The sequence below is a fragment of the Nicotiana tabacum genome, chromosome 5 (genome assembly GCF_000715075.1).
Source record: "Nicotiana tabacum cultivar K326 chromosome 5, ASM71507v2, whole genome shotgun sequence".
NCBI classification, from domain to species: Eukaryota; Viridiplantae; Streptophyta; class Magnoliopsida; order Solanales; family Solanaceae; genus Nicotiana; species Nicotiana tabacum.
This window is the reverse complement of record NC_134084.1, coordinates 112,504,811-112,528,667: the sequence shown is the minus strand read 5'-3', so window position 1 is coordinate 112,528,667 and position 23,857 is coordinate 112,504,811. Positions and strand designations below refer to the sequence as shown.

General features: G+C 33.8%; 2 protein-coding genes across 2 annotated transcripts; one reads left to right on the top strand and one right to left on the bottom strand.

Moving 5' to 3' along the window:
* Positions 1-5,001: 5,001 nt before the first annotated feature.
* On the top strand, positions 5,002-7,221 carry LOC107805149 (metacaspase-9). Its single transcript, XM_016629143.2, has 2 exons — positions 5,002-5,419; positions 6,392-7,221. The coding sequence occupies exons 1-2, from the start codon at positions 5,083-5,085 to the stop codon at positions 6,994-6,996; spliced, it is 942 nt and encodes a 313-aa protein (XP_016484629.1). The 5' UTR covers positions 5,002-5,082; the 3' UTR covers positions 6,997-7,221.
* Positions 7,222-8,332: 1,111 nt separating this feature from the next.
* LOC107805150 (uncharacterized) lies at positions 8,333-9,338 on the bottom strand. The gene is made up of 3 exons (XM_016629144.2): positions 9,099-9,338; positions 8,865-9,005; positions 8,333-8,784 (listed from the first exon to the last, which is right to left on the bottom strand). The coding sequence occupies exons 1-3, from the start codon at positions 9,336-9,338 to the stop codon at positions 8,680-8,682; spliced, it is 486 nt and encodes a 161-aa protein (XP_016484630.1). The 3' UTR covers positions 8,333-8,679.
* Positions 9,339-23,857: the final 14,519 nt, after the last annotated feature.

Below are 23,857 nucleotides of genomic sequence, written 5' to 3'. Positions count from 1 at the left end.
CAATTAATAGTGTTACGTTACTCAAAGGCAGCCTAGTCAATAGCAAAAGTCTGTTTTTTCATTAAGGGAAATCAAAATGTAAGAAGTAAATACACGAAAAAGTCAAGAGGATTCAGTACATAGTATATACGCGCAAAGAAATATTCTTTACCTATCTAAACAGTATAATTTTCTGGCAAAGGGGTGTCAATTGGCACCATCTAGAGCTATGTGGCTCCGCCACTGAGCCTAGCGAATTAAAATCTTGCTATCCGTGGAGTATCTGGAGCTATGTGGCTCCGCCACTGAGCCTAGCGAATTAAAATCTTGCTATCCGTGGAGTCAGAGTAAAAGCCGGACCATAACGACGACTAACGAGTCAATTATATGCAACCTTGACTTACATTTTTCCACGAGTTTGTTTGTACAGCTTAAACTCATGACATTCTTATCACAGGGTTGCCTTTACCTAGGGCTGTATTTTGTCCCGGGCCCGGGCCTTAGTGGGCCTAACGGGCCGGGCCTCGCGGTCCCGGGCTTCGTGGTCCCGGGCTCTGGCGGTCCCGGGCCTGGCGGTCCCGGTCTTCGTGGGCCTAATGGGTGGAACCGGCCCGTGACGGGCCTAAGCCCACATGGTCCTGTGCTTAACGGGCCGGGCTCGTGGGCTTCGCGGGCCTAGCGGGTTTTTTTTTTTTTTTTAAAGACAATTTCTTGTAGTATCATGGCTATATTAATATGTAGTATATATGTATATCTAATTATTAAAGTGCTTGACGAAAAAGAAAATAACAAAACAATAGTAAAACACTAAATTGTCATGCATAAATATCACTTCTTGATATTATATTGTATCTTATGTATATATATTCTCTTATATATTTTCTTTTAGTATATATATTGTATCTTATGTATATATTGTAGCTTATAAATATATTTTCTTGTAGTATATATATTGTATATTATGTATATATTGTAGCATAATATATTTTCTTGTAGTATATTATATTGTATCTTATGTATATATATTCTCTTATATATTTTCTTGTAGTATATATATTGTATATTATGTATATATTGTAGCATAATATATTTTCTTGTAGTATATATATTGTATCTTATGTATATATATTCTCTTATATATTTTCTTGTAGTATATATATTGTATATTATGTATATATTGTAGCTTATAAATATATTTTCTTGTAGTATATATATTGTATATTATGTATATATTGTAGCATAATATATTTGCTTGTAGTATATTATATTGTATCTTATGTATATATATTCTCTTATATATTTGCTTGTAGTATATTATATTGTATCTTATGTATATATATTCTCTTATATATTTTCTTGTAGTATATATATTGTATCTTATGTATATATTGTAGCTTATAAATATATTTTCTTGTAGTATATATATTGTATATTATGTATATATTGTAGCATAATATATTTTCTTGTAGTATATTATATTGTATCTTATGTATATATATTCTCTTATATATTTTCTTGTAGTATATATATTGTATATTATGTATATATTGTAGCATAATATATTTTCTTGTAGTATATTATATTGTATCTTATGTATATATATTCTCTTATATATTTTCTTGTAGTATATATATTGTATCTTATGTATATATTGTATCTTATAAATATATTTTCTTGTAGTATATATATTGTATATTATGTATATATTGTAGCATATAAATAATTCTAAGTATAGACAAAGAAATATTGCGAAAAGAAGCTCATGGGTAGAAGCAATAAATTTTATTACCAAAAAATGACATATCTTTCTTAGTCATCCTTCCCCCAATGGAATGAGCACAACAAGGTACTAATACCACCATTAGAAGGAAAAAAACTAAGGAAGATGTGCCAAAATACAAGTTACATATTATTCTATGTATTATCTCTAACAAATCTCATAAATCCTTCAAGGTTCGGAGGAGGTTGCGTTGGTGGTGGTGGAAAAGAAGCTTGTTCATCACCACTTCCGGGCGAAGCCGAATCCTCCGTAAGTTCCGCTATCATTTCTTCATAAGCTTCATCTATCGCCGGTTGTGCTTCTGCAATTCCAAAGTTTCTTCTTTCCGAGCGGATCCAATCTCTAAACAATACTGATTTTTCCAAGCTATCCCTCATAGACGCTCTATGATCACCTATTTGCAGTCTTGCTTGACTGAAAGCGCTCTCTGATGCAACAGTTGAAGCTTGAATTGATAAAATATCCCGAGCCATCCTTGCAAGAACAGGAAAATGTTTTTCCCTTGCCTTCCACCATTCCAAAAGATCAAAAGAGCCGTCTGGATTCTCCTTTTCAAGTCCCTGAGACAAATAAACTTGAAGCTCATTTAGATGTGAAGTTTCATCATAATTTTCACCTTGAGACCCCTGAACTCCGTCCAAGATTTAAGAGCTTTTAAGCCCGCAACTCTTTTAGAGGATTGTGAGCTAGACGAAGTAGGGGTTGGAATAGTTGGCCTAGCATGCTCTAAGGCAAGTTGATAAGCATTATAAACTGTTTGAGCGTTAATCTTAATTGAAGCTTTTGCATCTGCAAGTGTCGCAATTTCCTCATTTGAAAGATCTAAAGCCTTATAAATATTTGAATACCAAAAATGAGGACCTCCCAATTTCATTGTAGGATTTAGCATTGCAGCAAGACCATAAATAGGAGGGATAGGAAAAAAATATTTTTTAAACTTTTGTTTCATTTCATTTATAGCAAGTTCATAAATATCCCCACCCTCACTAAATTCAACAAACAAATCAGATAGTGCTGCAATATAAACTAAACAGTTTGAAATAGTAGGATAATATTGCCCAGAAAATGCATTTGTTGCAATTTGAAAATGTTCTAAAAAATCTAAAAGAATTTTAACATTAGTCCAATCTTGAGTGGTAAGCATTTCATCATCATCTTCACCACCTACCCGAGAATTAAACGTTGCATTAATTGGGTTTCTATATTCATATGCTACTACTAAACTTTCGTACATACAATTCCATCTAGTCGGGCAAGGTTTAGGAACCTTTCTTTCTCTAAGGCCATATTCATCACATTTTTTAAAATACTCTCTAAGTCTACTTCTACGGTTTGAATAAAAAAGCCAATTAAGAGCCATTCTAACCTTTTCAATTTCTATGTTTAATATTCGCATACCATCACCGACAATTAAATGATAAATATGACAAATACATCTAACATGGAAAATATTAGTAAATGCAGGATTTAGTGTTGTTGTAAGCATGCCTATAGCACTGGTGTTACTAGAAGCATTATCCATTGAAATTGCCATTATTTTATCGCTAAAGCAAAAATATCTACAAATATCTGCAACAGTGTTAGCTATAAATTTACCTGTGTGACGCGAATTAATTATTCTATATGCAATTATGCGTTTTTGCATTATCCATTCTTCATCTATCCAATGACTTGTAACAGTTAGGTAATCACAATCATTACCACTTCTACCAATATCAGTAGTAATAGAAATCCGATTAGGTATATGAGTAAATAAATAACGCAAATATTGTTCATATTCATGTTTGAATTTATAAATATCACTCTTAACTGTTGCGCGAGGCCAACCTTTATAAGTAGGATTAAACACTCTTCTAATATAATGAACCCAATTGAATTCCAAACTAATGATGTTTCTAAGCGTTTAGCAGGTTCTCTATTAAAAGTAGGAGTTTCTACAGGTGGGTCGACCGGTGCATCACTTGGGTTATTAAGAGGACTAGTAGGTGTATCATCTAAATCCGGTGCTTGAGTTTCATCATCATCCTCATTTTCCTCATTATTTTCTAAGATGGTTTCATTAGGATAAAGAGCATTCATAATTTCATCATCTAATCTATCACCTGGTGCAACATTATGATAAAATTCACTATCGGTAAATTGAAAACAAGGGTGATCACTATCAAGAATTACGGAAGGAGGAGGACGTCTAGGTTGGCGACTACTTTCAACTTGCTTATCTTTTCTAGGTCGGGGAGCCGGGGGAAGGGTAGTTGGTTGGCCACTACTTTCACCGGTTTTATCTTTTCCTTTACCAAACATTTTTTTCAAAGTAAATGCCATATTAATTATAATTATGCAAACTAAACCACACAAAAATATATTATAAAAACGTAAGAGTTGAAACGAGTTTACCGGATTGCCGAACAACTTCTTGAAAATTGAAAATCGTTGAACACTTGAAAACTTCAATTCAACAACTTCACAATTTTTCACGAAATTTCAACAATAAATTAAGTAATTGTAGTAGAGAGATTGAGAGAGATTGAGAGATATTGAGAGATATTGATGAATTGGTGAATAAAAATGAAAGAATGAGGGGGTATTTATAGTTGAGAAATGGGGAAAAGTGTAATTATATAAAGTTTGGGGTTAAAATAAAGTTTGGGGGCCAAATGGCCATTTTTTTAACTTAAAAAACGGTCATATTTTCAGCCCAAACGGCTAGATTTTAAATATGGCCGTTTGATTTTTTTTTTTTTTTTTTTTTTTTTAAAATAGCCGTTGGGCCCGCCAGGCCCGCCAGGACCGGCCCAGGCCCGCCTGCCGGTCCCGGGCCAAACGGTCCCGGGCTCGTGGGCTCAACCATGGAGACCAGCCCGTGACGGGCTCAGAGGCCCACCAAGACCGGCCCACCCAGGACCGGCCCACCAGGCCCACCAGGCCCGTTAGGACCGCGGGCCCGGTCCGGTCCGGTTCAGGCCCGGCCCACCGAGCAGCATTACCTTTACCATTTGCGCTAACGGTAGTTTTATACTCAATAATAAAATATTATTTTCGATGAGAGCGGAGAAATCTTCCTACAAAACTTTAATTTAAGAGGGAGGAAAAAAACCAATCGCGTGAACAAAATGTCATTGCCACCTCTAATTTCTTAAAGTACAAACTCAGAAATGGCAAACACATAAGCAATTAATGACTTCAAGAAATGAAACTTTCAAGCAATAATAATGAAACTTCCAGTATAAATTTGCACTTGAACCAACCCACAAAAGACCACTTCAACATTGAGAAATCTACAAACTGAGAGAGTTCTTGTATTCATTAATTACTTGTCAAAAAAAATGGAGAAAGTTGGTAAAAAACTGGCAGTTCTAGTTGGCTGCAACTATGAAAACACACATTACAGGTTACATGGATGCCATAATGATGTTATAGCCATGAGAGATGTGCTCGTGAATCGATTCGGGTTCGATTCACAGCGCATTGAACTGTTAATGGATAAACCAGGAAGGCCAGTGATGCCTACTGGAGTTAATATCAAGAAAGCACTTAACAAGATGGTTGATCAAGCTGAAACAGGAGATGTTTTGTACTTCCATTTTAGTGGCCATGGAACATTGATTGGAAAGAAGAAACAAGACGAAGCCATCATTCCACTTGACTTCAATTATATCACTAGTAAGTTTCTTGATCTTGTCTAATCTATAAACTTGATGAAGAAAGTAGAATTACTTCTTCGGCAAAGGGTCAAATATACCCCTGTACTATGAGAATATGTTTAAATATACCCTTCGTTATACTTTTGGTTCAAATACACCGTAATACTATTAATTCAAATATAATCCTCTTCTATTAAGTTTGTTTAAGGTGGACATCCAATTATACATGGCACTGATATTTTTCATGGTAGCAGCAATGGTGGCAATAGTGTTGGAAGGAAGGTAATTTTAGTGGTGGAAAAATAATAGAAGGGAGGGATAAAATGGGTTAGGGGTGCTGAGGTGGCAAGCCATGTGGCATCCACCTCATCAAATGTCAGTGCTACATCGGATTGGATGTCTACTTTGGACAAACTTAACGGAAAAGGGGTATATCTGAACTAAAAGTATAACGATAGAGGTATATTTGGACTCAAAGTATAATAAGGGCCACATTTAAACCTTTTCTGATAGTACAGAGGTATATTTGGCCCTTTTCCGTAATTTCTTTCCCCCAGAGAAGGCAATGGTGAAGAGGCGGAGGTAAAAGATAACATTATCTATATTAAGATAACTTGTTACAATATATTACAATAATAATGTAATCTCTTGCACCCAAGGGTGTGGCCTAGTGGTCAATGAAGTGGGTGAGAACCACGAGGTCTCAGGTTCAAATCCCAGCGGAGGCACACTAGGTGATTTCTTCCCATCTATCCAAGCCTTGGTGGATAGAGTTACCTGGTACCTGTTGCTGGTCCTATTGCTGGTGGGAGGTGACAGGTATCCCGTGGAATTAGTCGAGATGCGCGCAAGCTGGCCCGGACACAACAGTTATCAATAAATAAATAATAATAATAATAATAATAATGTCATCTCTTTACCTTGACAGTGTATGTATAGACATTTCATGATTTTACATTCTTGGTAACCTTTAAAAACGTGTATTTGGCAGATATAGACATTCGAAAAATAGTGAATCGCGTACCAGAAGGAGCAACCATCACTATCGTTTCAGATTCTTGCCATAGCGGAGGCCTAATTGACAAAGAGAAAGAGCAAATTGGACCATCCCATAAGCCGATAAACCAAGTAGAGGGAAAAACCATTCAATCATCACAATCTTGCAAGCCTAAATTCATTCCTCATGAAACTGTCTTGGAACATCTCACATCCTTAACAAACATAAATACCTCAGATATTGGAACACATATGTTACAACTCTTCGGAAATGAAGCTAGTCTTCTATTTTGTTTGCCCCAAATGGAGTTGGATTTGTTGAAGCCTCTTAAACAAGATGAGGGCATTTTATTAAGTGGTTGTCAAGCTAATGAGGAATGTCAAGATGTAGGAGGAAGTGAAAATGAAAACCAAGCTTATGGGGCATTTAGCCATGCAGTTATAGCTGTGTTGAAGAAACATTCTGGACCTCTTAGTAACAAAGAGCTGGTCTTAATGTCAAGGGATGTTCTGAAAAATGATGAACATATTGAGACTCAACATCCTTGTCTATATTGCAGCGATGAGAATGCTGAAGCAGTTTTCTTGAGCCAAGGCTAAAACTACTTCTAATGCTATATTTGGAATGAAATGATGACAATTAATGAAATAAATGATCAATAAATTAATAGAACTTCCTTTCATCTCTCAAGCAAATACTACTTCACTAAGGTGTTGTAGTTTATCATGATTCAAAGGAGCTATTGTGGTGGTTCCTCAATCAGAAATTTATGTTAATACCTTTCGATTGAATATTCTTACTTAACCAATGTAGAACATTATTTCTCATCATCCTTTAAGAGTAACTCAACAATTTTGGTTTCAAACGTGGACTTTTAGCTATATAGATTGAAGTGTAGGGATAAAACAAGTAGTCTAATGCACTTAAAAATGTTGCAAATATAAGAGATGCTCAGAGCACTTGAAATTCTTAAAGACGAAAAGTCATAGAATGATAAAATGACTTGAGAAAAGAAAACGAAGAATTAACAAAGAATTATATGAAAAACAAACTAGAAGAAATAGACACGAGGCAACAAACAATTTTACCCAAGTTTGGCTCCACAAGCATGAATTAAAGCTGCAGAGAAAAAGGCAAATAGCTCAAATGACATTCTCCAAAAGGTAACTGGTAACCAAAGACCTACAGAACTTAGAGAATTTAGTAAGAGTAATTGTTATATCAAAAAGAACTACAGCTAAATTCTGTGAATAACGGATCATAGGAAGTGTGAAAGTTTCTTGACATTTAGAGGGTGTTTGGGTAACCTTATAAGCTGGTCAAACAAGCTTATAAGCTTTTTATTAAGCTTATCTAAGAATTTGGTAAATATTAGAAGTGCTTATAAGCCAAAATAAGTCATAAGTCATAAGTTGGTCCGCTCCAATTTATGACCTTTTAGCTTAACACACTTTTGTTTTCACCAACAATTGTATTATTTTATCCCTAATATTTTTATTTAATCCCGAAAATTCCTTTTTAAAAACAAAACCCCCAACCTTCCCTGTGATTTCACTTCCTAACCAGTTCTTCAAAACCTAGAACTTTCATCACCTCTTCAATGTCAATAACAATATTCTGCAGATTCTCCTTGTCATTATTTGGGGTGAGAAAGTTATTCCTTTACTTAGTTAAATGCTTTTGCATACTGTATAAAACCAAGGAGATAACAAATTGGATGTCAATTCTGATCTGATTGCTCATATATTTATTATCGTTGTAGGAGTATGTTTTAACTTAATTAGCAGCAAACAATGGGGCAGGTGTGACACATCGCATACACCCTAGATAATATTAGGGATATCAATCCCAATCCCTGATAAAGCAAAATGAAACTAAAAAAAAACAAGTGGGAAATATTCAAAACATGCTGCATATATAAAGCTTTCAAAAGGGTGATCAACACATATATGTACTTACCATAAGCATGAGGCTTATATAAGCAATATATAACAAGATGGCAGATGCAGAGTACAAAGTTTACCTTTATTACTTTTTGTTTAATGTGTTATTTACATATATTTTATTTGTATTTTTTTACACCTCTCCCCAGAAACTCCCCACTTTACTCCATTGGTGACTCGAACATAGAACCTCAAGGTTGGAGACAGAGGGTGCTTACTACTTGAGCAACCCTCTCTTGTCAAAGTTTACCTTTATATTACTTAATGAATTTGTTAAGCCTACAAATTCCACATTTCTGGTTCCATTAATTCCGTCCCACACCAATGCTTGAAATATCTTTACCGCATCATCAGTATCCCTGGCTTGAAAAGTGAAATAAAACCACGTCCCAGCAGCAAATGATGGTTTACCTTCACAATTTCCACCAACTCATAATTTTTAGCCTAAAATGAAGACACGCAACAAACTCAATTACAATCAATATTAGCTTTGATATGATCAAAAGAGTAAAGCAAACACTTACATTCTGAGAATTGAAAATTCCAATTGCCAAGTTGCACAGCTCAGTGTATATCTGTTTTTCTTTTGGATTCTTCAGGTAACTCCGTAGTTGCGCAATTGGAGCCATAAAAGAAGCACCTGGGTGGACGGAGATATCAAAACCCTAACACACAAACAATTATGAAGTAACATCAACGACAAGTAGAAGGCGGCGATAATAACAAACAAAGCACACAATAATAGCATAAGTACCAACCTCGCTCTCATTCCACTCCCGATAATACTGGTTCCAGACCTTGCGATCCGCATTGGGACCGTCCACAATGTCAAAATCAGAATCGTCGGAGTCGTAGATTATAGCGCCGTCGCTTTCGTCGGAATCATTTGAATCATCAACTTCTTCTTCATCCATACACTCCTCTTCCTCTACCAGTTCTCGTTCCCTCCCGCGAGAAGGAAATTCGCAAGATTTACAAGGGATCTCCCGCTCCGCCATTGCAGCCGAATTGATTTTGCCTCAGCCGGAGAATCCTTTTCACGATTTAAATCCATCTATTTCAAAAAAAAAAATTAAATAAATAAATAAATAAATAAAAAGGGTTCCAACATACATCTGTTTGGCTGGCCTTCTTATTAATTAGATATAAGAGTCTATTTTTTAGTGATTTATATTCCACTAAACATTAATATGACTCAACTGAAATATAATAGCCACACCTATAAAATATATTTGGCAAAATAGCCGGAGTACAAGTTTCACACTCAAACAGTTGTACTCGATCAAAATAAATGTTTTGAAACCCTCTGATAAAAGATAAAAAAAGGAAAAAGAAATATACTAAATAAAAAAAAAAGTATAAAGAGAAACAATATAAAAATAAAAGCAATGGGGTTTTGATATTATCGTCTATCCGGGTGCTTCTTTTAATTCCACAATTGTGCCAATTCGGAGTTACCTTACTGACTCAGAGCGAAAACAGGAATACACTAATATGTGCAACCTGGCAATTGGGAATTTTCTATACACAGAATGTGAGTGTCTGCCTTATTTATTTTGGTTTAAGGTGATTATTATATCAAGCTAATATTGAATTGATTTCTTTTGGCTTTCTTCGTTTTTAGGACAAAAAGTATGAGTTTGTGGAGATTGTGAAGGTAAACGACTAAACGCATCATATGCAGGTGGGATGTGGCTTTATTTCACCTTTCAAGCCAGGAATACTGATGATACAATAAAGATGTTTCAAGCATTGGTGTGGGACGAAATTGGTGGAACCCCGAGTGTAGAATTTTGCAGGCTTAAGAAATCGTTAATTGATAAAGGTTAACTTTGTACTCTGCATCTTTTATCTTGTTATATACATTGCTTTATATAAGCATCATGCTTATGGTAAGTAGATATATGTGTTGATTAGTCATCCCGTTTAAAGCTCTGCATATGCACTAAGTTTTGAACGTTTCTGCCACTTCTTTTTGTTTCTTTTTTTTTTTGGTTACATTTTGCTTTATCAGGGTGTATGCCTGATATGATATAGGGTGTAACCAATTTGTTCACGCCTACCCTATTGTTGTCTTAGAAAATGATACTTTGATATAGCTGCTAAAATTACACATGGGCAGAAAGAAGAATATCAATATTAATTTAAAGTTCGGAATTGTACAGTCTTTTACCTTTTCCTTTTAAACATAAACCATATAACATACTAGCGTCAAGTGCCAATCCTTTTTCTAATGTTTCTTTGTAACTGGAATATAGTTTAAGTAACTCGAGCCTGTTTAGGGTAGAGCTCTCAACTTAAATCATATGGAATAACTTTCTGTCTTAATTTAAAGAATTTATTCATCACAAATTTGAGTGATGAATGACAACTCCGAACCATGTTTATAGCTGAACCCTTGATAATTATTCTTCGAATGTTGAAGTACAAATGTTTCAAAGCATGACTTCTATATTTGCAGGTAACTCGGTGGAAAGTTAATAGAAACATAGCCTACCTGTTTAGTAGTACTTCATAGGCGTGAGCTACATTATGATTCTTTATCAATTCCTCTTTTAGGCGCATTTAAGAGATTATACAAACCAAAGGAGCAACCAAAAGTTGAAGTAGCAAACCTCTTCTTAATGAATCCTTCACAAGATTCTGAGAACATCAGGAACATAGAACAAGGGCATATTAGGCATACATAAGGCAGCACAATCTAATTAGCAGATTGTTCCTCCCTCCCTCATCCCTCCCACTTCTACCACATAATAGAAGGATTATCTGAGGTCATTAAGCTCAATCATCCCTAACGAATCATGACGGGCTAATTTCAAAATCTACTCTTCAGTTCAGAAACTTTTGAAATTAGAATTTTCTGTCTCTCAAGTTTCCACTGCCAGCTCTCTCCTCACCATCCATTAGTGTTACTAAATTGTAACGGAACATTCTTCACAGGTTGTCAAATGCATTACGTTGAGAGGAGCTAGGAATTGCCAATGTTCAGTAATCCACTAATGAAGAAACTATCAACCTGTCGCCTTTGCTAGGATATGTTGCGAAGTTCGAAATATCCAAATGTTCTTACTAGAGAGACAAATATATTTCATCTTTGTTTCCATACAGCTGCTAATTTTACTAAGAGTTTGCTGATGCCTTTGGCTATTGTCTCCTGCTTGAGGAGGGTTTGAAACTCTTGTAGGTTATAACTGGACCCAAAACAATTGGGAGGTCTAGCAGAAGACTTCTTTGATGAGTTACCACATAAGTATAAACATCCTAGTTTGGATGCACATGTCTCTTGATGTGTTTGGTTCGAAATCAGGAGATTTTAACCATCAACCCTACTTTCTATTTGATTTTTGCTCGGTGGTTTGTTTGTTTTGGGTCAATATTGTGAAGGCCCAAAGGCATTCTGACCTGTTTGGTCTATTGCAGAGTCTTTAGTTTTAACACTTGGCTAGCTTTTGATCTATGAATTTGAGATTTTTTATATTTAGGTCTAGGTGCATGTGGACTGTCGATGCACTTGTGGTTATGTGGCTTTGGCAAGTTCCCACAATCTGAGCTGCATATAAAATATCTTACTCCATCTTCATTGCAACTTGTATCTTGTGCCAAAATAATGCATACATTTTCCTGTTCATGGTTTTCAACCTTGTGAGGGTTGGAATTGCGTTATAATTTTCTATATGGACAAGTGATAATGAGAAAAATGATGCATTTAATATATGAGCCAACTTTGCTTTACCTTCCTGTGTTATCTTGGCTATTTCTTTTTGGCAGGTGATGGAGGACCTCCTCACTCCAGTGTTGATGTGGAAGCTGCACAGTAACCTGATTTCATCCATCTGTTTGGGCTCATTTCAATCTTCTGTGTTCATAGCTATTATTAAGAATGTTAACATGTGTTCTACTGTTTTTAGCAAGAGCTCGATATGGAATCTTATGGTGTTATGCTTCTAGTTAGAAGTTTGGTATTGGTGACATATGTTTTACTTTTACTAAGAAAATCAGAGAGAATGTTGTGTATCCTTCTTGGTTATGTATGACTCTGATGATTCTGATTTTGACCTTCTGAACGGTACCAAGGTGGACCCCAAGGCTGAGACCAGTATTACAGGGAGTTGGATGTAGCTACTTATACTATTTTTGTGTGCTTTACTTTGTTATTCATTAACATTACTTTTAATTGTTTGGTGTTGGGTTGTGCAATAGGGTTCCAATATCTCTGTCTATCCAGGTGCTTCTTTTAGTTCCTCAATTGTGCCAATACGGAGTTACCAAACTGATCAAAAGAAACAACAGAAATATACTGAGCTGTGCAACTTGGCAATTGTAATTTTTAATTCACAGAATGTAAGTTTTTGCCTTATTCTTTTTGGTTTAATGTGATTATGATATCAAGCTAATATTGATTGTAAATGATTTTGGTTGTCTTCCTTTTAAGCTAAAAAGTGTGAGTCCGCGGATATTGTGAAGGTAAGCACATCATTTGCTGCTGGGGCGTGGTATTATTTCACCTTGCAAGCCAAGGATATTGATATTGACACTGACGCTTGTGATGCAATAAAGACCTTTCAAGCATCGGTTAGGAACAGAATTGATGGAACCAGCAGGGTGGAGTTTTGCAGGCTTAAGAAATCTTTAAATAATGAAGGTAACTTTTACTCTGCATCTTCTATTTTTTTAATACACATTGCTTACATAAACAACATGCTTATGGTAAGTGGATATAGAGTATAGACTATAATGTGTTGATGAGTCACCAAATATAAAATATCTGTATATGCAGTAAGTTTAAGTTTTGAGTGTGTCTGCCACTTTTTTGCTTTGGTTTCATTTTTCTTTATCAGGGATTGCATTTGATAATGCCTAATATGATCTTGGGTGTACGTAATGTGTTAACGCTTGGCCCATTGTTGTGTTGGAAAATTACCCTTGTGGATTTTAACAATTTCTTGTATCAATCTTCTGCCCTCTTATAAAACTCTCGCCCTTGTGGGTTTTCTCTTGGGTGGGGTTGGGAGGTGTTGGTGAGGTAAGCCTCTCAGTTGTACACAAAAGCCAATTTATACCGCTAATGATGTAAAAGATCTGTCACTAGGACTGCATGCACGAGCTACCCCATCCATTAGCACACAACGAGAAACCACACCTAAATATTGCTGTATTATGACCTATAAAACCCTATTATTTGCTTCCAAGCAGCATTGCATCGTCCCACTATAACCCATTCTACCAAAAAGGAGAAAACAGGAGAAGAGAGAAAGACCAGGAAAACCATACTTCTCTGTATAATTAATGTTAAGACTAAAACCTGATGTGATTTGACTGAGAAAATCCATTATTAGCTCCAAGACGTTTGTCAACTGTCTCCTCTAAGAGATCCTATTTTTTAAATTTTGGATCAGAAGGGATCATCTATTGTTAGCTCCCTATCCTTGATGATGGGGCATAACCGGGGAAACTCATCTTTCGGAATTGATTTCGTGCACCATACATCTAGTTTCTAGCCATAAATGAATACAATTGTCATTTCCAACCTTGAGTCCATTATATTTCATTGACTCATTCTATAAGATTCCTCCTTGTAAACTTTTCCAGTATGAGTTTGTAACTTCTTAAAAGAATCAGCCAGACATTTCTTCTTCTTGTCCTTTCGTTTTTCCCTTAAAAATTCATGTCATCCCAACTTACCAATCAAGTACGTCGCATCCATGCCACCGAGGAGTGGTGGGCTGGTTGAATCCCTTCACCCTTAATCAAAGGTTTCGAGTTTGAGTTCTCAGATTGGAGAACTTTTAAGTAAGAAACGGTTTACCCTCTTAGTGAGCCTATTCGGTGTAGATTTGGATTTGTCGGACCAGTGAACTTTGGTTACTTGTAGATGGTTAAATTGAAGAAAAAAAAAGTAAGTAGAATCCATGAGGCTCAAAAATTCGAATCCTATGTTTTTAAAAAGGTTTTCACCTTTCCCTCTTCATTATGGATGTAAATTGTAACAGTAATGGAAATGAAGGTTTACAATTAATAACCTTGATTCTTGAGGGAATCCGTTAACTGTAATTTATACTACAAAATTTTATTTTAAGCAAAAACATGTTTGCTGGTATTTGACTTATGATTTTAACTCAAGGCAGCTCTGGTAATGAGAGTCTCTCTCGTATGCCATTTCCTTGATCTGCACAGTCATGTTTTGAACAACCTCGAGTAGGGGTAAGGTCTGCATAAACACTACCTCCTTAGACCACATGTGTGGGATTTTACTGGGTGGTTGTTGTTGCACTGTCATGTTTTGATTGGTAATCCTGTCTTTTTAGGTTCTTGTAGAAATGGTTTGAGGTCAGAAGCAAGCCGAGCAACTTAATCACATTAAGGACAAAGAAAACAGTTGCTCATTTACATTATAACTTCACATTGCTTACATCTAGTCTGTTATACAGGCAGTGATGGAGGCAGAAATATCACTAAAAGGATTAGAAAATATGCTAAAGCGTGACACCTACGCATCAAGCCCGCAATCAAATAACATTTTTTGAATTTCATTTACCAGTACAATAGAAGCTTCCCTTGTGCAAAAGGGATTCAAAAGTTTTGACATACATAACAAAAGTTCTTGACCCAAATACTAATTTCTTAGCGAAGGGGTGGAACCCCTTCCGCCGAAATAGCTCTGCCCCTAATGCAGGCAGTGTTTTAGGTGTAGCGCTTATTATATAATCCATAGAGGAAATAACGATTATCTCATCCGTTTGTCAAATGGAGCCTAAAGACTTGGTATATCAAGTTATATAATATAACCTTCACAATTTCAGTGGCAATTGGATTTTAGACAGAAGAAATAAACTTATAAAATCGAAGAACCAATCTTGCAGAATCTAGGAGTTTATGCATTCTTTAACAGGCAAAACTATTGTGTTTTAGTATCTCTATGAAATTGAATTCTTGAAACCTTTGTGAAATAATATGCTCATCATTTGGATTTCAACTATTGACCGTAATAGCATTTAAGATAGAAAAGACAGACGAAGTAAGCAAAGATATGTTATGCCATTTCTTTCTTCTCTCCTGAAGCTTGAAGCTTGTAACTTAAAAAAGGGTCAGTAACTCATGCTGTATCCCTAATAGGCGCCTTCGCAACCTTCACTAGTGGCACATAGAGAGGGAAAATGAAGGGTAGCCCTTTCCTCCCACTCGTGGGATTTCACTGAGTATGTTGTTGTAATATATACCACTGAACATAAGTAGCCCTTAATGTTTGGGAAAAGTGAATGCCTTTGGTCGAAGGAGAGAGAACCTACAACTAACGTCACCTAATTTTTAAATGTTAAATCTATTCTTAACAAGAAAACAAAACAAAATCAAGGATTAGAAAAAGAGAGAGACGACTCTTCTTCTCCATACAATTTGAAAGATAACATTGATATTCTCCAAGCTTTTCTTGTTGCTTTGACACTACAATCAATCTTCTAAAGTTCCCGTGTTTTCTAGCTTTTGCTCTCTTTTTCTCTATTTTGTTTCCTTTCAGCAATGTGAATCTGAATTCTCTCAACTTGGAAAATTCCTCAGATTTTGTGTGTTCTCACTTCTCATTCACTCCAAGTTAATAGATAAGGGGTAAATGTAGGAAAGACAAAAGGAGCAATAGAATTTCTCTTTTAATTGTTTTATATTTGACAAGCTTGTTTATTGGATTTTGTGGTTCTCTGCATGAAGTTGGACAGAAGTTGGAGCATTAGGCTTGGAAACTTTCAGAAATGCAAGGAGAAGGTTGCATACTGTGCACCCTCCATAGCGGCTGAGCCATGTTATAGCAAGGGGTGTCAGTTGACACCACTTCGTGGAAAAAATATATTGTGTAGATAGGTTTAATTTTTTTTATATGCATATATACTATATGTTGACTCCCCTTGATTTTTCTTTTGTATGTTTACATTTATATATTTTGACACCTCTTAATGAAAATTCTGGCTCCGCCACTAACCCATAGCCAGAGAACACTTCCTCTATGGATTAAGCCCATAGTAGAGGAAGCTTTAACTCAGGGAGGATAGAGTCATTTGAAGAGGAAAAGTGTTTTGCTAATGTTGTTCCATTAAAAAGCACAATTTTCTGTTAGTTTTAGGTCTTCTCTTCCTGCTTTGGACCAAAAGTATTCACTTTTTACAAACAGGTAAGATTATTTATATTCAATGGTATATAATGAGGACCAAAATGAATCTACACCCATCGATAAGGGACTATTTTGGTCATTACCTCAGCCTGTAACTCTAGAAATGTGTTTAAACTTCAACATGTTAATCCTTCTCATCTTAAATTTTTTTGGTAACAAATCAATATCATGCTCTGGAATGAGAGATATCAATATCACTTCATTATTTTCCCAAATAAACTGTAGAGTTTTCAAAGACAAAAAAATCATATCTCAATTGAACCTAGTAACTAAGATGAGCTATGAGTTCATTAGCAAGTTCAAAATTTACAAACTTCAAATCCTGGCATCGCATCGACATGAGCATGAGTACTTGGTGCAGATTCTACAAAATACACTACAATATGACAAAAAACTACACATGACCAGGGGCGGATCCACCCTTATGGGTGGGATGGTATGGCACCCGCTCGGTTGGTAATATTATCATATATTTATGTATAAAAAAAATTAAATTAGGTTAAATATATGATTTTGCCACCCCCATCCGCAAACTAGACAAAGGTGCCATGACTGGTAGACCTTTTTGAAAGCTTTTCTCGTGTGTAAAATTCAAGTTCGAATTTATCTTGAACCTTGTCTGACTTTCCTTTTTTGTTGTGCTTTTTATTCTTTTATCCTAGTCATTTTCCTTTTTGGCTACCTCCCAGTTTCCTATTTGTCGTTTATTATTTTTATTTTTTCCCTCTATTCTATTACTTTATCTGTGATATTTAGCAAGAACACTCAAAAAAGAGCCTCCAAAATTTAAAATTTCATAATATAAGCATTTCTCTTAATCTCAAATCTTTTAGTTTTCTTCTTTCAAAATCAAAAAACTTGGGTCTTGATATTTAGATTGAGATCAAAATTAATTTATAATTTATTATTTTATTATAACATGAAAATTTGTGTTATTCTATGATTGTTAAATACAATTTAAATCTCTTTAGTAATAAATTATGATGAATATTTCGCAAGCATTAGATTTATGATTTTAAGTTTTGAGATCTTATAGTTTATCTAATTTTGCATTTATTTATGGGGTATAATTTATCTAGTGAAGATATTTTTTTTTTTCCTTATTCTGATCGGTGGAGTTCCCTTATTAAAGATTTTATTTTAGTTGTGCAAATTTATTTTAGCATACAAAAAAAATATAGTTCCCTGATGAAAATATTGATTTTACTTGTATTATTAATAATAAAAGTGTGATTCCTTCTTTAAAATGTTAATTATATTTGCTTCTTAATGTCTGAGATGTAATTTTCATACGACAATAATAACATATATACCCAATAAAATTCCATAAGTAAGGTTTGGAAAATTTTTGTAATTTTTATATTTGCAAATAAAGTGCTTATTGAATTGTCCAAATAAACTAAAAAAAAATGAACCGGACAAGCGTTCCGAACAAACTATATATTAGTAGTTATTATAAGGTGTACATTAAAGGAAATTTTGGCACCCGCCACCTTTAAATCCTAGATCTGCCTCTGCACGTGCCCATACTGAATGCTTATACACATGTTGATCTCAGATGTTTCGTAATGGATAGCGAAGTGTTATACTCTTTTATGGATGGGACAAGTGCACTGAAGTATTTATTTCTCGTTTTCTTGAAAAAAATAGTATTATCCTCGAACTTCTGCAATTAGCAGTTAGCAGCTTAGCAAGACTCTAGCAGTCCTAAGAAGTAATTTAGTTCAATACTAGGCCACTTATATGTCTTTTCGACTTTGAATAGACGTTCTATCGGTAAACTTTGAAGGTAAATGGAGCATATCATTGTTTTGGTTTCATATAGAATTTTATATTACATTCCATATCTAAGTTTTTTATGAGTCATTGTATGTTTTATTTCATTGACGAAATATGGTTTTCCTTGAAAAGATTGTTGTTAGTTCAGATTAATGAAATGAAATAATTTATCGTGTATCACCAAGTTTTTTGTTACATTGATACATTTTAGTAGATTATATATAGGTTTGTCCCTTTTTTATTTACTTAAATCATGTGTTGAATGTTATTAGTATCTTAGTTAAGAACAATATAATTAATATCAAATGATATATAAGATGCCATATAAATGCCGAAAATTTTACTTATTAAAATGAACAAAAATGAAAAAGAAAAGAATTGGCCACAACAGTAGTTAGTTATCGTAGTCATTGATAACTCATTTAGTGTCAAGCTGAATTAATTCATAAGAGGGTACAGAATTGCTAGTTAAGATTGAAACAAAGAAACATATTTTAATTTAATTTGTTTTCTAAAATAGTACGTGGCTCATTTCTTTCTAGTAAAAACTAAAACATGGTAATTAATGGAAAATATCCCCAAAAAGAAAGTATTGGCTCACATTTCCATAAGATTTTCTTAGGAGAGTGAAAACATTATAAAGATGAATTCAATAATATCAAAACTTACTGTCTAATTCAACGTGGAAACTGATTTTTCTTTTCTGATACAAAAGTATAACATAGTTTATATATAAACCAGTTTGATAGTTTAGACATAAATTTGAATTTTTTGTTGAAGAAAATTTTTATTATAAAATCTCCGAAAGTTCTCTACAGTTCTCACAAATCTCCGCAAATTTTCTCACATAAAATAAGCTACTAAAACACGTATTTATAATAGTATGAAACATATTTCAACTAGGAACATGAAAACTTATTCATATATAATTCTGGTTACAAATCTTATTTAGACATGAATTAAATAAACTTGCAAATATCAAATTCTAAACAATTAAGGTTTCCTACTACAACTTTGAATTAGTTTTCCAATATTCTCTCGTAATTCAATGTTGTTGTATACGTCTGACTTTTTTTGTTATTGTTGTATTGGAGAATTTCTCTCGAACTTCCACTTTTATTGAAGCACATGTCTCTAACCCTCGTTGATGCACTTTGTCACCGCCATCCAATTTTGTTGAAGTACCTGTCTCCAACTTCGTTGATGCACTTTGTCATCAGTACTCAATTTTTTTGAAGCACCTGTCTTCAACTGACAGAAGAGCATCTTCCTCTTGTACCATATTTGCTTGCACTTCTTTAAGCTTGCAATCTTTTTGCTTATATTTGAGCCTTTAACATTTAAATCACTTGAGTTTACCTTTAAACCAATAATCCTTCTCAGCATGATTGTTTTTCTTATAGATGCTGCAGGGTGAAAATTTTAATATTTTGGTTTATTCACTTGGTATCTTCGCAACAAAAGCTTGTTCAGTTATTTTTTCATCTCTATTTGCCCTCCTTTACTCAACAGCTTGCAAAGCATTGACTAAATTATTAACCGAAATTTTTGAGACATTTTTAGAATCCTCAAGTTAAGAAATCTTAGATTCAAATTTCGCAGGAAAATTCACAAGAACTTTTTCAATAATTCTACTGTCTGGAAACTTTTTCACCAAATAGTCTACTTTTATTGGCAATTGTTGTGAGTCTATGGACATAATCTTTAATCCCTTCCAATTCTCTCATCTTTTAAATCTCAAATTCTCCTTTAAGATTTAAAACTTGCATCAATATTGATTGATCATTGCCCAAGTATTCATTTTGTAAAAAAATTCATATTTCCTTTGTTCACATGTCATAATTTTTGTATAATTGCTTCTGAAACAGAGGAATACAAAGAATTTATTGTTTTGAACTTTTTGGCCTTTTTCTCATTATAATTCTTGATTTACGCCAAAGTTGGACTGACCGGCAATGGTGACACTTTATTATCTTCTTCAACTGCTTTTCACAAATCAAAAGATTGTAAATAGACATTTATCTTCACAGCCAAAATTGATAGTTATCTCTTGTGAATATGGGAGGAGAAGCCAAAGGAAACATATTTGGTGCTATACCAGGTAAAATTGTCTTACGTCACTTGATGGTATAGATTGCTGGCTCTGATACCAATATGAAGGAAAATACTTTATTGTAAAATCTCTGAATGCTAGATTTATAGTCAAAATTATATAGGATTAAGTTTTCAGGTTCCTAGTTTAAATAGGTTTTATACTATTATAAATAGGGGTATTAGTAGCTTATTTTATATAAGAAAATTTGTAGAGATTTGTGAAAATTGTAGAGAGTTTTCAAAGATTTTATAATAAAATATTTTTCTTCATTTGTTTATCGATATGTCTCCATGCGAGAAATTTCAGAGCAAAGATAGACAACCATTTTTTAGGAAGCAAAAATATGGGACAAAATTTAGGGTTTTATGGATAAAAGATTAATGGAGGGAAGATATAGGGCAATCGAACTCTTCAGGGGTAAATTTGAATTTTTTCCCAATAAACTTCTAATTATCAAATAAAAGTAAGATTTTAATGATTTCTACTTTAATATTTAAATGTGCATTAATTAAGTAGTGAAAAGTTCGTACTAAAAAAAGCTTACCACCTTTTTTTGTGAAAGATTTTCTTAGTCGTGTCCACTATTTTCAAAACCACAACACGCCACTAAGCTAAGAAAACTTCCCAAAAGAGAGCGAAAACTTTAACTCTAGCAGGTAACCATGGTTTGAGAAGCTCACTATGCCCATCTATACTTCAGAGCCGACTCTAGAGAAAGCAACTAAAGCAATTGATTTGAACTTTTTAACATTTTTCTCATTGTAATTCTTGATTTACGCACAAATTGGACTGACCGACAATGGTGATGTTTCATCATCTTCTTCAACTACTTTCCACAAATCAGAAGATTGTAAATATGTCTTCATCATCACAACCATAATTGATAGTTATCTCCTGTGAACATGGAAGGAGAAGCCAAAGAAAACGTATTTGATGCTATATCAGGAAAAAATGTCTCACTTCACTTGGTGGTGGAGATTGCTGGCTCTGATACCAATATGAAGAAAAATATTTTATTATAAAATTTCTGAAAGCTAGAGTTGTCGGGGTATTAGTAGCTTATTTTATATAAGAAAATTTGTAGAGATTTGTGAGAACTGCAGAGAGCTGTCAAAGATTTTATAATAAAATACTTTTCTTCATTTGTTTATCGATATATCTCCCTGCGAGAAATTTCAGAGCCAAGGTAGATAATCATTTCTGAGAAGAAAAAATATGGGACAAAATTAAGGATTTTATGGATAAAAGATTAATAAATGGCAGATATAGGAAAAATCAAACTCTTCAGGGATGAATTTGAATTTTCCTCCCAATAATCTTCTAATTATCAAATAAAAGTAAGATTTTAATGATTTCTACCTTACTATTTAAACGTGAATTAATTAAGTAGTGAAAAGTTCGTACTACAAAAAGCTTACTGTCTTTCTTTGTGAAAGATTTTCTTAGCCGTGTCCATTATTTTCAAAACCAAAACACGCTACTAAGCTAAGAAAACTTCTCAAAAGAGAGCGAAAACTTTAACTCCAGCAGGTACCCATGGTTTCAGAAGCTCACTATGCCCATCTATACTTCAGTGCCGGCTCTAGAGGAAAGCTACTAAAGCAATTGCTTTGAACTTTTTGACCTTTTACTCATTGTAATTCTTGATTTACGCTGTAGTTGGTTTGGCCGGCAATGGTGATATCTCATCATCTTCTTCAACTGCTTTCCACAAATCAAAAGATTGTAAATAGGTCTTCATCGTCACAGCCATAATTGATAGTTATCTCCTGTGAACATGAGAGGAGAAGCCAAAGGAAACGTATTTGATGTTATATCAGGAAAAAATGTCTCACGTCACTTGGTGGTGGAGATTGCTGGCTCTGATACCAATATGAAGGAAAATATTTTATTATAAAATCTCTAAAAGCTAGATTTGTATTCAGAATTATATAGAAATAAGTTTTTAGGTTCCTAGTTGAAATATGTTTCGTACTATTATAAATAGGGTATTAGTAGCTTATTTCATATGAGAAAATTTGTAGAGATTTGTGAGAATTTTAGAGAGCTTTCAGAGATTTATAATAAAATATTTTCCTTCACACGAGAAATTTCAGGGCCAAGGTAGACAACCGTTTCAGAGAAGAAAAAATATAGGACAAAATTAAGGGTTTTATAGATAAAAGATCAATGGAGGGTAGATATAGGAAAATCGAACTCTTCAAGGGTAAATTTGAATTTTTTTTCCAATAGTCTTCTAATTATCAAATAAATGTAAGATTTTAGTGATTTTTACTTCAATATTTAAACCTGCATTAATTAAGTAGTGAAAAGTTCGTACTACAAAAAACTTACCATCTTTCTTTGTGAAAGATTTTCTTAGCTCTGTCCACTATTTTCAAAACCACAACACGTTACAAAGTTAAGAAAACTTCCCAAAAGAGAACGAAAACTTTAAATTCCAGCAGGTACCTATGGTTTCATAAGCTCACTATACGCATCTATACTTCAGTGTCGGCTCTAGGGGAAAACCATATTATTATATATTATAAAATTATTAGTAATAGATACTAGATTTATACTTCTTTTTTTAGAATGTGGTAGAGGTTATTCAAATAAATAACTCGAATGTTATAAATATGAAATATATGAAGTAAATAATTTGATGTCGACTACGACAATTGAAGAACTAATCTTGTGTATTTCGGTTAACCTTTTGTCACTTCAAAATAGACTTAAACTATTTTACATGTATGAAATGTGGTATAAAATTGTGATTGTTAGATTGTGAAAATTTCTAATAATATTATCTTAACCGTCATATATATTTTTTGTAAAAATATTATCTAAGCCTTAGTGATTAGAGTTACAAAAATATTTATAATGGTGAGAGCAGCAGATAAATGAATATTTGATCAAGATACGTACAAGATGACAAATATACCATCCTTACAAAAATAAAAAAGAAAAATTATATATTAAATTTTATTAAATAAATTTGAGGTATTTTATTGAGGTTTGGCTTTGGGCCACCAATATCGTTGTGCCGCCCCTATTATACTCAACTTAAAAACACATTCCTTTGTTCGCTAATGAAGTATATATTTTTTTCATTCATTTTTTGAAAAACGATACTATATAGCCGCTGTAAAAATAATAGTCGATAAAATATATAAAATTTGTACATTTTGTATATATATATATATAATTTTAAATACTTTTTCGGCTATCAGATATAAATAGTTTCTGGCGCGGATAAAATGATAATATCCCTTCATTTTTCTGCCAAGATATTATTTTTCAAAGGAAATAGTTTGCATTGATTTGAGAAAAAACAAATCCACTTTTGTTTTCTCTCTAGTTTGTTCAAAACTCACACCTTTTTGCTCTTACTATGTTTCCAAAGACTTAGGGCCTGTTTGGCCATTAATTTTTTTTACTTTTTTTTCAAAAAAAATTCACTTTTTTCGTAATTAGTGTTTGGCCAAGAAAATTTTAAATTTCAC